A 12929-nucleotide genomic window follows, 5' to 3' on the forward strand; every position below is an offset into this window, starting at 1 on the left:
ACAGTATGAAGCCCCTCCCTGAGTCAGGCTGTTTTCCCAATTCCCAGTCTATATGTTATCCAAAGCTGAGCAGCTGCTTTTATGTATCTCAAGCTCACAATGCAGTATTCATGACGTTGACATTTTTAGTGAGCGATTAAACACAGATAGAAACGTAGGCCGAGGAAAAGTGCAAATAACGCAAGGAAGATTCATGTTTTCGTGTCTGTGTTCACACTGCAGGCAAAAAAAAAAATCAAAGTTTGGAATTATTTTTCATGTTACATCAGCGTCAGAACGAAAGTGCCACAGAGAGCCGTCAGTTCAAATATCAGTGTCACACTGTCGATTCAAAGCAAGTTAAAGAAGCGAGAAAGTGCCAATAATAAAAACTGCATGTACCAACTTTTTTTTTCTTTTTTTTAGTGTTTTGATTTCTAAGATTGTTAAAGTTTGTGTGGAGGGACAAAAAAAATGGATAAAGAAATAAAGTAATAAAAATCACATTTTGATACCCACAGAACTTCAAAGACTTTAAACACTTTTAAGATGTTTTTAAAATCAAATCTATCACTCTGAGACAGAATTTTTCTTAAAGCGGTCCCTGAGTCAAACATTTCTCGTGGCCTTCCCGTCTTGGTCGCCTGTTGATGTCAGACATTACCATTTTGAACACGAGGAGCAGCCAAGATGCTGCTTTGATGTCGTGGCGCATCCGGACAGGATGAGCGAACCAGGTTCTCGCTCTGTCACTAGACTCTCCTCGTTTCTCAGAATGTGCTCTACCAAGCAGCGGGCTGCCTCCTCAATGTTTGTGTTTTCCTGAGTGAGAAAAAAAATAGAAAAAGTAAGACAGCTGTGATGAAATCTTTACAGCCACACCGGTGCAGCGGACACACACAGATTTTAATATCTCAAGAGAAGCTGAATTGATTGCCATGGACGCACATTCATATTAAACTCAGAATGAGTCCTATAGAAGCTGTAATTTTCCTTACTTTTCATATAGTGACAACACATTCAATTCAGTTTTATTTATATAGCACTAAATCACAACAACAGTTGCTTGCAGTTGTTTTGTATTGTAAGGTCAAGACCCTACAATAATATAGAGAAAACCCCAACAACCAGATGCAAGCACTTTGGCGACAGTGGGAAGGAAAAACTCCCTTTAACAGGAAGAAACCTCCAGCAGAACCAGGCTCAGGGAGGGGCAGCCGTCTGACACATCTAGGTCAACCTTAGAGTAGGCAGCTGGATTGATGACAGCTGGATCGCTACTTCTCTTAGCAATCTGATTTTGTTGTTCTCCAAAGATTTTTTTGAGAGGTTTACGGTGAATAAAGTTCAATATCCAGGCTTTTCCCAGTCAGAGATAACGAGTATTATGGCAGTGGTTACCCGCCTTCTCTGTTAACCCAGTTTTTCTGCTTCAGCCTCACATACTGTAAGAGAGCCTATTCCAGTGGAGCAATTCAGCACTGCCTCCTCCAATCAGAGACATTATCAGAGGAACAGGTGATCTCTAAAAATTATAGAGAATATAGCAATAAAATGCAACATTGCTGCAAATAAGGCTATCTTTATGTTGTGAATTAACCAGCATCAAAAGCGCACAAAGGGGTAAAATATCTCACTCTATTATATTTATATTACCGCTCTGTGCTGCCGTTCACTTCTAATGTGACGGCAGCACCTTAAAGCTCTGAAACACCAGCGGTTATTCAGAGTGATGCAGTCAATTAATTGCATTGGTTTAACAGGTATTCTCAGAAATAAATAGCCAACAAATATAAATGTTTACTATTTTGGGTTCTAGTAGCTGCCATCGCAGCAGTTTAAATCAGACATAGCGGCACATCTACGCCCGAGCGTAAACATTCATTTTCTGCATCACCGACTGAATGCCAGCAAAATCCTGTGAGAATGCGACTCGACTTTACAGCTGGGCCTCATTTAGTGGTGTAAGGTACAACTTATAAACCTTTTTCCTTCAGCCCAGAATCTGTACAACGCCTAAAGCGCACTGGAATCAGTGAAAATGTGACGCTTTCAGCTGATTTTAAACTGAAACGCTGCACATAAATTGCTCCTGGCCAGGTTAAGCATTCTCCATAGGTTACTATAGTGATTTAGCCAAGAAAAAAAATTACTATTACCGCATTAATTTAGAGCAGAGCTAGACTCTTTGGGACTAGGAATGCATGCTTGGCAGGGGACTGATGTCATATTATTTGATTTCTAAGTGTGAGCAGCATGTTTCATTGTAGGATGAAGGCAATCAGGACAGCGTTGTGTTGATTTGTGGACCCAAACGCCCCCCACAGCATAACTTTGTATCAGAGCCCCTCACTGAGGGCTTTAACGGTCCAGGCTTTTCCTTTCATTTGTCACACATCTACAGCTCTCTTTCAAACTGCCCACATGTCAGTCACCCTTTATGTACATGAACCTTTGTGTACAGTAACTACATCGCAGCCTTTACCTCACACTCTTGTGTGTAACTCATTGGAAAGGCATTAAATGAGAAGAAAAAGAAGAGTCTAGTTCACACCAGAGTGCTGGAATTCCTCTGTTTGCCTCCCAAGAGGACGGCAAATAAACTTGTCTGACTTTGAATGAAACATTTTTTGAATCGTTTGTTTTTACAGGAAGCTTCTGTTGAAATAACACTGCTCCAGTTTCCCCCCAAATATGCAAATATAACCCGATTTTGGGCCTTGCTTGTATGGCACAGAGTTATCATTTGGGTAGTCAAAGAAAGACCTCTAAGCTTTAACAATTTGCACAGAAATCTTTGGTGTACTCAACGATCTGTCTAAGAAAATCTACAGCTTGTTGCAGAGATTGCATCAAAAGCCACGTGGGTCTCCTCTCTCACACCTTTGCAGAAGTCTCAAACCATCCGACGAAGCCGTTCTCCCTACAAAAGACGTCGAGTTTGGGCTGCTGGGAAACCAGCTGGTCTGACTTGTTGGCCAAGAGTACAGCTGGAACTGGCCTCCCATGGTTCAGTGTCACCTTTGGACAGAAGAAAGTTGAGCTGGATCACATTATTTTTTAAATAAATTGTTAAATGGCCCTGTCTTACCTTAAAGCACACAAACAGAAAAATATCAGTGTGCCCTGTAGTCTCTCTGTAAAGACATTTTATCACAAAAGCAAACCAATAACAAAGTATTACTGACAACTATACGAGCTGAAGAGACTAGAGTGCTAATTTTCGCTTGTTCTCATCATGGAGTGGTTTTTGTCTGCTTTAAAGTGTCAGGAAGCTTTTTCAGAGGTGCGTGTTCACCCTCTGAAATCCTCTCACATCTTTTATGATGTCTCTGTCCAAAAATGCTCCCCTTTACGCGCTTTTCATGCAACAGTCTGCAAAACATAAGTTGTACATTTTATTTCCCTTTCAAGTTCTGCTTCTTCATTTTCTGCCATTTCATGCACATCAAAGTGCAAGGTTTTTCAAAAGCCTGTGGCATTAATCTACATTTGAACAATGACTGATAATTTTCCACATATACAAAAGGAAATCATAAATGTGCATGACTACTCCCATAAAAAAAAGCAAAAACCTGATTTAAATTTGCCCAAAATCGTCTTTCAGATCATCTGCTGAGTCGCCTCTGCTCTGCTTTGTTTGCTCCTCTGTTGTATAAAAATGAGGACCCTTCAACCTGAATATCAACCAAGAGCACGATTGTGATCTGTTGGGCTTTTTTTTCCAACTTTCACTGCACTAATGCAACTATAGCTCCCAATGCAAGATCCCAAAAACAACACTAGAAGTGATGCAGGGGTAAAAAGGAGAAAACATGTGGGTAAATGTAGCAACCTGAGGTTTTTGCCTTTTATGGGAAATGCTGCTGGATCCCTGTGAGAAGGAGAAAAAACACTGAAATACTGCAAAGAAAATAACAGAGGTTTTGAGTCAGTGGGGTGCTGTGATAGACTGGCAAGCTGTGCAGGGTGCACTCTGCCCTTCATCCAGTGACAGCTGGGATAGGCTCCAGCCCCTCCGTGACCCCGAACTGCATAAACATTTAAGAAAACAGATGAATGGAGGGGCCAAAAACTCTTTCTCTCTCTTTAGTTGCGATCAGTCACCAACCATCCATCCATCCATTTGCTTCCGCTTATCCTTTTCAGGGTCATGGGGGTGCTAGAGCCTATCCCAGCTGTCATAGGGCGAGAGGCGAGGTACACCCTGGACAGGTCGCCAGTCTGTCGCAGGGCTAACACACAGAGACAAACAACCATTCGCATTCACTCGCACATTCACACCTATGGGCAATTTAGATTTTTCAATTAACCTATCCACACAAAGTGCATGTCTTTGGACTGTGGGCAGAAGCCGGAGTACCCAGAGAGAACCCACGCAAATACAGGGAGAACATGCAAACTCCACACAAAAAGACCCCGACCCGATGGTGGAATTGAACTCAGGCAACAGCACTAACCACCATGCGATCAGTCACGTGTGGGTAAAAAAAAAAAGACAGAGAGAATGACGGTGAAGCCAGAAAAGCCCAGCTTTATGCTTCTGCAGGTTCAGCCATCTGACCTTGGAGTCTAGGTCATCCTTCCACTTCAGCACGGCGTCGAACGTGGAGGCCCTCGTCACGTCAAACACCACCAGTGCTCCCACCGCCTCCCGGTAATAGACACGAGTCATGTTCCCATACCGCTCCTGTCCTGGGATGAGACACCATCAATCAGACACACGCACATACAAAGACTGCTTTCAAGTCCATCAAATTAAATCAAGTCACGTCATGGTTTATGAGTGCCAGTTATGGAGCTCTGTGTGTGTGTTTAGTCTCCAGCAACTGCCATCATGTGCCTGATATTATGAGCATGGGATCTACATTCCTCAACCAGGCACCAAACGGCAGGGAGTGACCCAGGCATCCAACACACACACACACACACACACACACACTTACTGGGTGGAAAATCTGCTTTTCTTTTCTTTGTTTTTCTTCTGCCTTTCACTTCTTAAATAAAAAAAGTGCTATCCTCTTATTTATGACACTACAAAAAGACTTGAGTTAGATTAAGATGAAGATATTTATGTTCTAACTCTCCTCTAAATATCCTCTCAAGTGAATTTGCAAAGCGCCTTTCCTTCCAGAAGCAGCTTTCACGGCTGCTGATGGTGAAACAAATGGTTCTTGTTCCCAAAAACCCCAACACACACACACACACACACACACACACACACACACACACACACACACACACACACACACACACACACACACACACTCACAAACACCGTTGTATCACCTGATATATATAAGCCTTAAACCAGTGGGTCGTTAAAGTTTGACAGACCTGCAATATCCCACAGCTGTAGCCGGATCACAGTGTTACTGTCCCACTGCAACACCTTCAGGGCGAAGTCCACCCCAATGGTGGCTCGGTAGTGCTGGGAGAAGATCTGATGCACATACCGCTTGATTATGGACGTCTTCCCTACTCCTAAGTCTCCGATGACCAGGACTTTGAAAAGAAGCTCCTGCTGCATGGCTGCAGGCTCGGTGATATTATGAAAACTTTCCGAAGGATGCTGAGACACATCAAAACCACAGAGCAGCTACAGTAAAGGCATTCCCTTCCGTCCTGCTGCGAACCGAAATATTATCACGTGATCTTCTATCGTCGAGAAGCGGTCGCACTCGTCTGCTATCACCGGAGTCCAACAGTCTAAATAAAATAAGGACAGCGTGAGTTCGCTTACTTCAGAGCAAACTGCAAACTTCAGCAGAAAACTCATGGTGCGTTCACACACTCCTCGTAAACATAAGCTTCATTTTAAATTCCATCTGATGTCTTTAAAATATTCGAATAAAGCGACTCTGCAAATAACAAATTAATATCTGTCATTTAAATGTCAGAAAGTTGTGTAAAATGGATCGATGACGTCTTTGGATGTTTTCAATTAGAAAAAAATGATCGATTTAAGCTGAAGTTCGCAAATATTAGATTGTTTTACTATTTAAAAAGCAGCAATAAATGTTTTCATGACTAAATCATTTCTGTAGCCCTACATCGTGATTGCACGGAGTGTCCATCATGGCTAAAGTCAGACAGCACCGTTATTGTAATGGACCCGAAAACCAAATGCAAATCAAAGAATCCAAACTTGATTTCAGGCTAATGTGTTGGACTTTACTTCTGAACTGAATGGAGTTTTCAATATCAATGAATAAGATCAAATAAAACGTGCAAATGCGCTTTAGTCTTTACCTAAGAACGATCAGTGCTCCATGCTGAGAAAGAGCACTGCAGGTGCCATTTTTGTTTTGTGAGTGTTGATATGAGAAGTACAGAAGGAGTTGGAATGTGGTACTTCATGATGAAGTCAGGGATAACAGAGGTATGTGAGGGTGGTGCAGGTCATGTATGAGGAGAGTGGTGGTGGACTGGTGGGAAAGTCAGATGGGTTCAGGGTGGGGGTGGACTATGATGTTTTGCAGACAACATTGTAATCTGTAGTGAGAGTAGGAAGAGGGTGGAAGCGAGGCTGGAGAGGTGGAGGTGTGCTCTGGAGAGAAGAGGAGGCAAAGTTAAGGAGGCAATTTTTGGACATGTGCAGAAGAGTAATAGTGGTTATACTGCATATACTTATTTTTAGTGTACTGAAATGCAGTTTAACAAAAGAAAATACATTTTCTTTATAGAAGTACATAGTAGGTTAAAATGAAAATACTCCAGCAAATATTGTACTTATAGTACAAGAGCAAATAGAATAAGTTTAGTTGTTTTCCACTGGCTGATCATTCGCTGTCACCCTGGAGGTCTAGGGGAAAAAATTATAAATATATTTTTGTAAGTAGTAAGTACTGATATGAAACAATCTCATGTGTGTTCGTTTCTTATTTACCGTTTTTTTTTTCTTCCGTATAGCACGTGAATGCATCGCCCCGGGAATCTGCTGCTGCGCTGCTGTGCGCGCCATTACGGTAATGGTACTGATGAGGGCGAGGAAGAGACGTGAGTGCGATGCTGCTGCTGCTGTGTTCTGCTGCCATTTCATCAGCGGATCATCGCGGAAATATCAACAGCCCCGCTGTAATGAGCCAGCAGATCGGATCACCTGTCGGGCCAAACACCGCTCACCCCGTTTTCACCCTTTAAACCGGCTCACAAAGCGATGCTGCACCGGAGGCCCTGCTAATGCTCTGTATGTTACCGCCTGGGGTTTTCTGTAAGCAACAACAGAACCAGTTCTAGATTAGGGGTCATTTTTTTCTTCTTTTTTGGAAACATAATCATCAATATGGGGTTTCTTTTTTTCAAGTACTGAGCTCTGAAATTGAGGTAGGTCACACTTTATTAGTTGTTTGATTTAATTGTTGTCCAGAAAAATAATTAACTAAGTAGAGAATGCTCATTGAGCTAAGAGGGTTGGGCCTTGTGATCAAAACAAAAAAAATTAAATAAAGAACCATATAGTTTGTTCGTTGCATCATTAGTAGCACAGGACGCCTTCTTCCTATCTATGGTGATTTTTAAGCAACTATATTAAACCTGAATTCTGGCTTTATTCAAGGCCTCATTGTGTGTTATTGCTCTATAACAACCACTCTGCTATCCACATGGGGGCTGACTATGCCACTGTTTATTGAGTTGGAGAGGAGTGGCCTCCCCCTCCCTCTTTCAAATTAGATCACCCATCTGTAAATCACATGGCCACTGCTGAGACGCTATGAGCCTATTATTCCCATGTTTAGAGGAAAGCCATAATCCCAAAAAATATCCTTCTAGTCAGCACAATCTCTGGATTAAATGTAATGTTTGATCTGTTTAAACTCATTTAAGCAGATCTTCTTTTTCTGAAAAAGACGGAGAGGCTTGTGGAAGCTTTAAAGTCTGATGTTTAATCTACAGCTGTTTCCATCCCCTTTGAAGGATCCAAATTTGAAGACATGAACAGCAGGATTTTAATTGATGTTTTAGATTTTATATTTACAAAAATCCTTCCATTAGATGATGTAAAATATTTGGTTTTGTGAGGAGAGGATTCTCATTTCATCTTTTTAAGAGTCTCGTTTTAGTCTCAGTATTGGGCTTACTGTGGGTGACCCTGACTAAGTGAGTGGGGTTTTTTTTGTCTTGCAGAACTTATTTCAATGAGAAATGGAGACTATATGGCTTTACCAGTTTCGTCTGATAGTCATCGGAGACTCCACAGTCGGCAAGTCATGCCTGATCCGGAGGTTCACTGAGGGCCGCTTCGCACAGGTGTCAGACCCGACCGTCGGGGTGGACTTCTTCTCCCGTCTTGTGGAGATCGAGCCGGGGAAAAGAATCAAACTTCAGATCTGGGACACGGCAGGACAGGAGAGGTTCAGGTAAAGACAGACTCCTGATTTCTTTCTCATGTGTCCACAAAAACTAGATTTTGGACTATAAACAAGACTCTCCTCATACTTCAAAAGCACACACTACACATGCTTCCGTCAGATGGGCATTAAAGCTCAGTTAGGCCACGTTAAGATGACATGTTTTGACATTTTCCTTCATTAACATTACTGCATGAGTTCTCTGTCCATCTGCTGTTAACACTAAACTAAAAGTTTGTTAGGTGAAAACTATCTCAACCAGATGGGTAATTAAGCTGTTTAACCTCATTTGAAAATTAAAGTTTATATTTGTGATCATTTTAATATCTTAATAAGAGTCAGAGAGAGGATAGGGAAGCCACAAACTTTGCTCTTTTGGTTGGATTGGATCACAGTGGGGGGGGGGGACTTTCAGCTGCTCCTTTATTTCCCAAAGGGGTCGCCGCAGCAGATGGATCCGCATGTTTTATTTGGCACAAATCTTATGCCGGTTGCCCCTCCTGATGCAACACTTCCATTAATCCAGCTCAGGACTGGCACAGGCAGTACACCAGCTTGTGTTTCCCTGAGGCTGGTTTGGGTCTTTTGCTGGTCTCGAAATAAAAATAATCTACTTTTGGCAGCTCCCTTATTCAAAAAGTGGTCGCCACAGCGGGTAGCTCTGCATGTTTGGAAAGAAAAATAATAATTAAAAAACAAACAAACAAACAAACAAACAAAAACCAAACAAACCAAAAACCCAGAATATCTCCAGTCTAATCCTTTACTGGGTTCAGAATTCACATTTTTAATGATTTGGCAATCATGGGGAAAAAAAACAATTCATGAAGTCATGACTATGTTTTTTTTTAAAGGGGTCACTTTTAAATATGTAAATTAAATGATATAAAATATTAAAACTTGCAGCCAAATGAAAACAGTCCACAAAATACAAATAAAATATTAAAAAGTAGATTTTTTTCAACCTGATGCTAATCACATGTTGAAGAAGCTGGAAAGAGTTGTATATAACAGTATGGCCTACCTTCCCAGCTGCCAGCTTTTTGATTCATGCTGATATTGTGTAAACATGGAAATCAGAGTGTATTTTTAAAAGAAAACATTAAAAAAAAATGGGGGAAATAATTAGTTGATCCCCTGCTGAATTTGTGAGTTTTTTCACTTACAAAGAAATGAACAGTCTCTAATTTTTATTGTAGTTTTTAATGTCGAGACACAGAATATCAATACAAAATCCAGATAAAACACATTCAATGAATGTTATATAATTGGTTTGCATGTCGCTGAACTGTGTCATGATGGACTGACCTTTTGCAGCCTCACAAAAATTTGCTTTAGAAGTCACGTTTACAGGCCCGTGCTAAGTTTGCCGGTGAACAAATGATTGAGAGAAGGCTTAGGAGAAAGTGATGTGATCAGGTGGTCTTTGGCATCAACGTTACCCTTCGTGTTTGGATGAAGAGAGATGTTGAGTATGATTCAAAGAATACCATCCCCACTAGCAAGCACAGAGGTGGAAACATTTTTCTGCTAAGGGTACAGGACAACGTCACTGATTTAAAGACCAGAATCTTGGATGAGAACCTCCTTCTCTCAGCCAAAACACCAAAGATGGGTCATGGATGGGTCTTCCGCCATGACAGTGACCAAATGTGTCAGAAATAAGGACGGACAGAGGTTCACCTGTATTCATCTGCAAAAGAAAGAAAAGAACAAAAAATCGGTACAAATTGTATAACGGTAGTTTTTTTTTTAGCAAAAACTACTCAAACAGATGCAACTTGTTCATTTGTAGGGGACCCTTTTTTTCCACTGTGGGTGTGGTCTTCTGCCAGTTATTCACGTCTGCATTCCTGCACACCTCTTTCTGTGCAGGTCAATCACCAGAGCCTACTACCGCAACTCAGTGGGTGGCCTCTTGCTCTTTGACATCACAAACCGCCGCTCCTTTCAAAACGTCCACAACTGGCTGGAGGAGGCGCAGAGCCACGTCCAGCCGCACAGCATCATCTTCCTGCTGGTCGGCCACAAGTGTGACCTGGAAGCCCAGCGTCAGGTGACTCAGCAGGAGGCGGAGAAGCTGGCGGGGGCCTACGGGATGCGCTATGTGGAGACCTCTGCACGGGAGGCCATCAATGTGGAGAAGGTGTAGTTTTTGTTTGTTTTTATTCCATATGTAGTTCATCTTTTTTTTAATTGAAAAAGTGGGATATTATAAGAAAGGTTCTGCTTTGCAACAATAATATGGGTGGTATAAATAACTACAGGAGCACGAAGAAGACTGTCTCTCTCTGCCGTCTGCATGCAGGGTGTCTAAAACAAAAAGAGGTACTTTTATTAAAAGTAAGCAGTGATGGTGAAATAAGTGACAACAATTTGAAATATTCAATGCAAAACTCCTCATGAAAATGTTGGTTCTCTTAGACTTAAAGATGCATAATCCTAATATGCTATAAGCAGCATATATTGACATTTTTGCAGTTATTTTAAGAATTAATGATCAGAATAAAACATAATCTCTGTTGCTGAGCCTGCTCGTGATTCCTCCTCCAGGCGTTTGTGGATCTGACGAAGGACATCTTTGAGCTGGTGCGCAACGGGGACATCAAGATCCAGGACGGCTGGGAGGGCGTCAAGAGCGGATTTGTTCCCAACACCGTCCACTCCTCTGAGGAGGTCACCAAGAGCAGCCGGCAGTGCTACTGCTGATTCGGCTGCAGCACGTTAGGGTGAGAGGTGGTAATACTTCAGTGGACTCCATATGTACAAGATCTTTTTTGCCATGGCTGCTCTCAGGCCAGTTTTAGGGGACTTTAATGTTTCCCCTGCTCAGTTACATACTTATTCATATAGACGTTATTTTAACATTCAATTGCCTGTTTAAGGCTCAAACTTGGGGCACTTTGTTGATGTTCCCAACAGGTGTAGAAGCACAAGAAGCATCCTGCCACTTCATCTTTCTGTGTGCATGCGTGTAACTCTAGTCATCCTGCTGTCTTTGCAGCTGCTACCGACACTTAAGCTTTACTCCACCTTTGGCCTTTCCTGATGTGTACAGTTATACTCCAGTGGCCAGTTCCGTTTCTCTAGCTGCACATGTATAAAAGACTATCAGTGTAGTGTATTTATACTCTTGTGTGACTTTAATTTGATGAATCAGCGATGCCACGACTGAGCCACGCCTCTTCCTTTTTTCTGGAAATGCCTCTGAATATACCGCAGCCCGTTGTGGACTATATTCGGCTGGAGAGAGGAGGCAGAAAGAGGCAGCAGCCTCGCCGACTGATTGTACGCCTGCACTACAAATCTGAGTGGCTTAACGCATAAAGAAGGTGGAGGTCGGTGAACTCCAAGCGAACCAAAGTTTCAGATGTCTCGTTTGTTCACCTGAACGCGGAGGAACGAGTTTGCACTGTGAAAATGATTAATGGTACATTTGTTCTTTGCTGGAAGAAAAACGTTACTGTAGCTGCTTATTTTAGCCTTGACGACTTGATCGATATGGCAAGTTCTCAGTTCACGTTTACTGCTCCGTGTTGGGTTACTGGTGAGAACAGGTGAGAAACTGTCCAAAAGCCTTTTGTATAGATCCCCATAGTGTTCAATTTGAAATAAATATAAAGTCACAGTAAAAAGAAAGTGAAGCTTCCTTTCATTTCTAAGGTTTTGTGTGTCAGGATGTTACTAAAAAATCAACTAGTCCCTTAAAGCCCCTAAAATGAGGCTAAAACTAACAAAAAAATCAACCTCAGGTAATCCAAAAACATTTATTTATCAGCAAACATTAAACAAAAATGCAGACGCAGTGTGTGGAAAAGCAAAGTACACATTTACTGCTTCCACAGGAATAACAAGGTAAGTAGCAGCAAGGAGTTCTCATTAAAATGCCCTGATTAATTGGTCATCAGCTGGTATAAGCACCACTATTAAAGCACATGTTTTGATAGTTTGCAGATCTGGAGCATTCAGGTACAAGGTAATACAATGCCAAGGACAAAAAGCATCAGCAATGAACTTATAAAATCACTTGTTGCTGCCCTGGAAAGAGTTATAAGATCACTCCAATTCAATTTCATTGATATAGCACCAAATCACAACAACAGTTGCCTCAAGGTGCTTTATTTTATAAGGTAAGGACAATAATACAGAGAAAACAGAGAAAAGTCCAACAATCAGATGGCCTCCTTGTGAGCATTACAAACAATTTGAAGTCTGTCATCCCACCTGAATGTTTTCACAAGTGCAAAACATTTAGGTGAATGGAGACCACAGCAAATCTACCCCAGGGTCAGACTGTACAATGCTCAGAGAAAAAAATCAATGTTAAAATTCATGAAAGTAAGCTTAGAAAAAGACTGAACAAGTATAGTTTGTTTGGAAGGGTTTCCAGCAGAAAGCTTCGTCTCACTATAAACAACATGGCAGCACAGCTTCAGTTTGCAAAGCTGCACCCGAACAAACCACAAGACTTCTGGGACAATGTCCTTTACAGGCGAGACCAAAGTGGTGATGTTTGGCCATAATACACAGCTCCACATTTTGAGCAAACCAACCACAGCATGTGAGCACAAACAACTCTTAGCAGCTGTGAAGCACGGT

General features: G+C 41.8%; 2 protein-coding genes across 3 annotated transcripts; one reads left to right on the top strand and one right to left on the bottom strand.

The window, feature by feature from the left end:
- Nucleotides 1-499: 499 nt before the first annotated feature.
- Nucleotides 500-5668, bottom strand: rab38c (RAB38c, member of RAS oncogene family). Its single transcript, XM_026181248.2, has 4 exons — nt 5317-5668; nt 4544-4674; nt 2863-3000; nt 500-801 (listed from the first exon to the last, which is right to left on the bottom strand). Exons 1-4 carry the CDS (start codon nt 5507-5509, stop codon nt 640-642), a joined length of 624 nt encoding a protein of 207 aa, XP_026037033.1. The 5' UTR covers nt 5510-5668; the 3' UTR covers nt 500-639.
- On the top strand, nt 5616-11969 carry LOC113030111 (ras-related protein Rab-39B-like). Of its 2 annotated transcripts, XM_080307215.1 has the most exons (5): nt 5616-5759; nt 6892-7168; nt 8107-8339; nt 10206-10476; nt 10884-11969. In XM_080307215.1, exons 3-5 carry the CDS (start codon nt 8125-8127, stop codon nt 11037-11039), a joined length of 642 nt encoding a protein of 213 aa, XP_080163341.1. In that variant the 5' UTR covers nt 5616-5759; nt 6892-7168; nt 8107-8124; the 3' UTR covers nt 11040-11969. The 2 variants fall into 2 exon arrangements, with proteins under 2 accessions (XP_080163341.1, XP_026037032.1); XM_026181247.2 differs by lacking the exon at nt 5616-5759 and having other exon boundaries at nt 6942-7305.
- Nucleotides 11970-12929: the final 960 nt, after the last annotated feature.

The sequence above is a fragment of the Astatotilapia calliptera genome, chromosome 10 (assembly GCF_964374335.1).
Source record: "Astatotilapia calliptera chromosome 10, fAstCal68.1, whole genome shotgun sequence".
Taxonomy (NCBI): Eukaryota; Metazoa; Chordata; class Actinopteri; order Cichliformes; family Cichlidae; genus Astatotilapia; species Astatotilapia calliptera.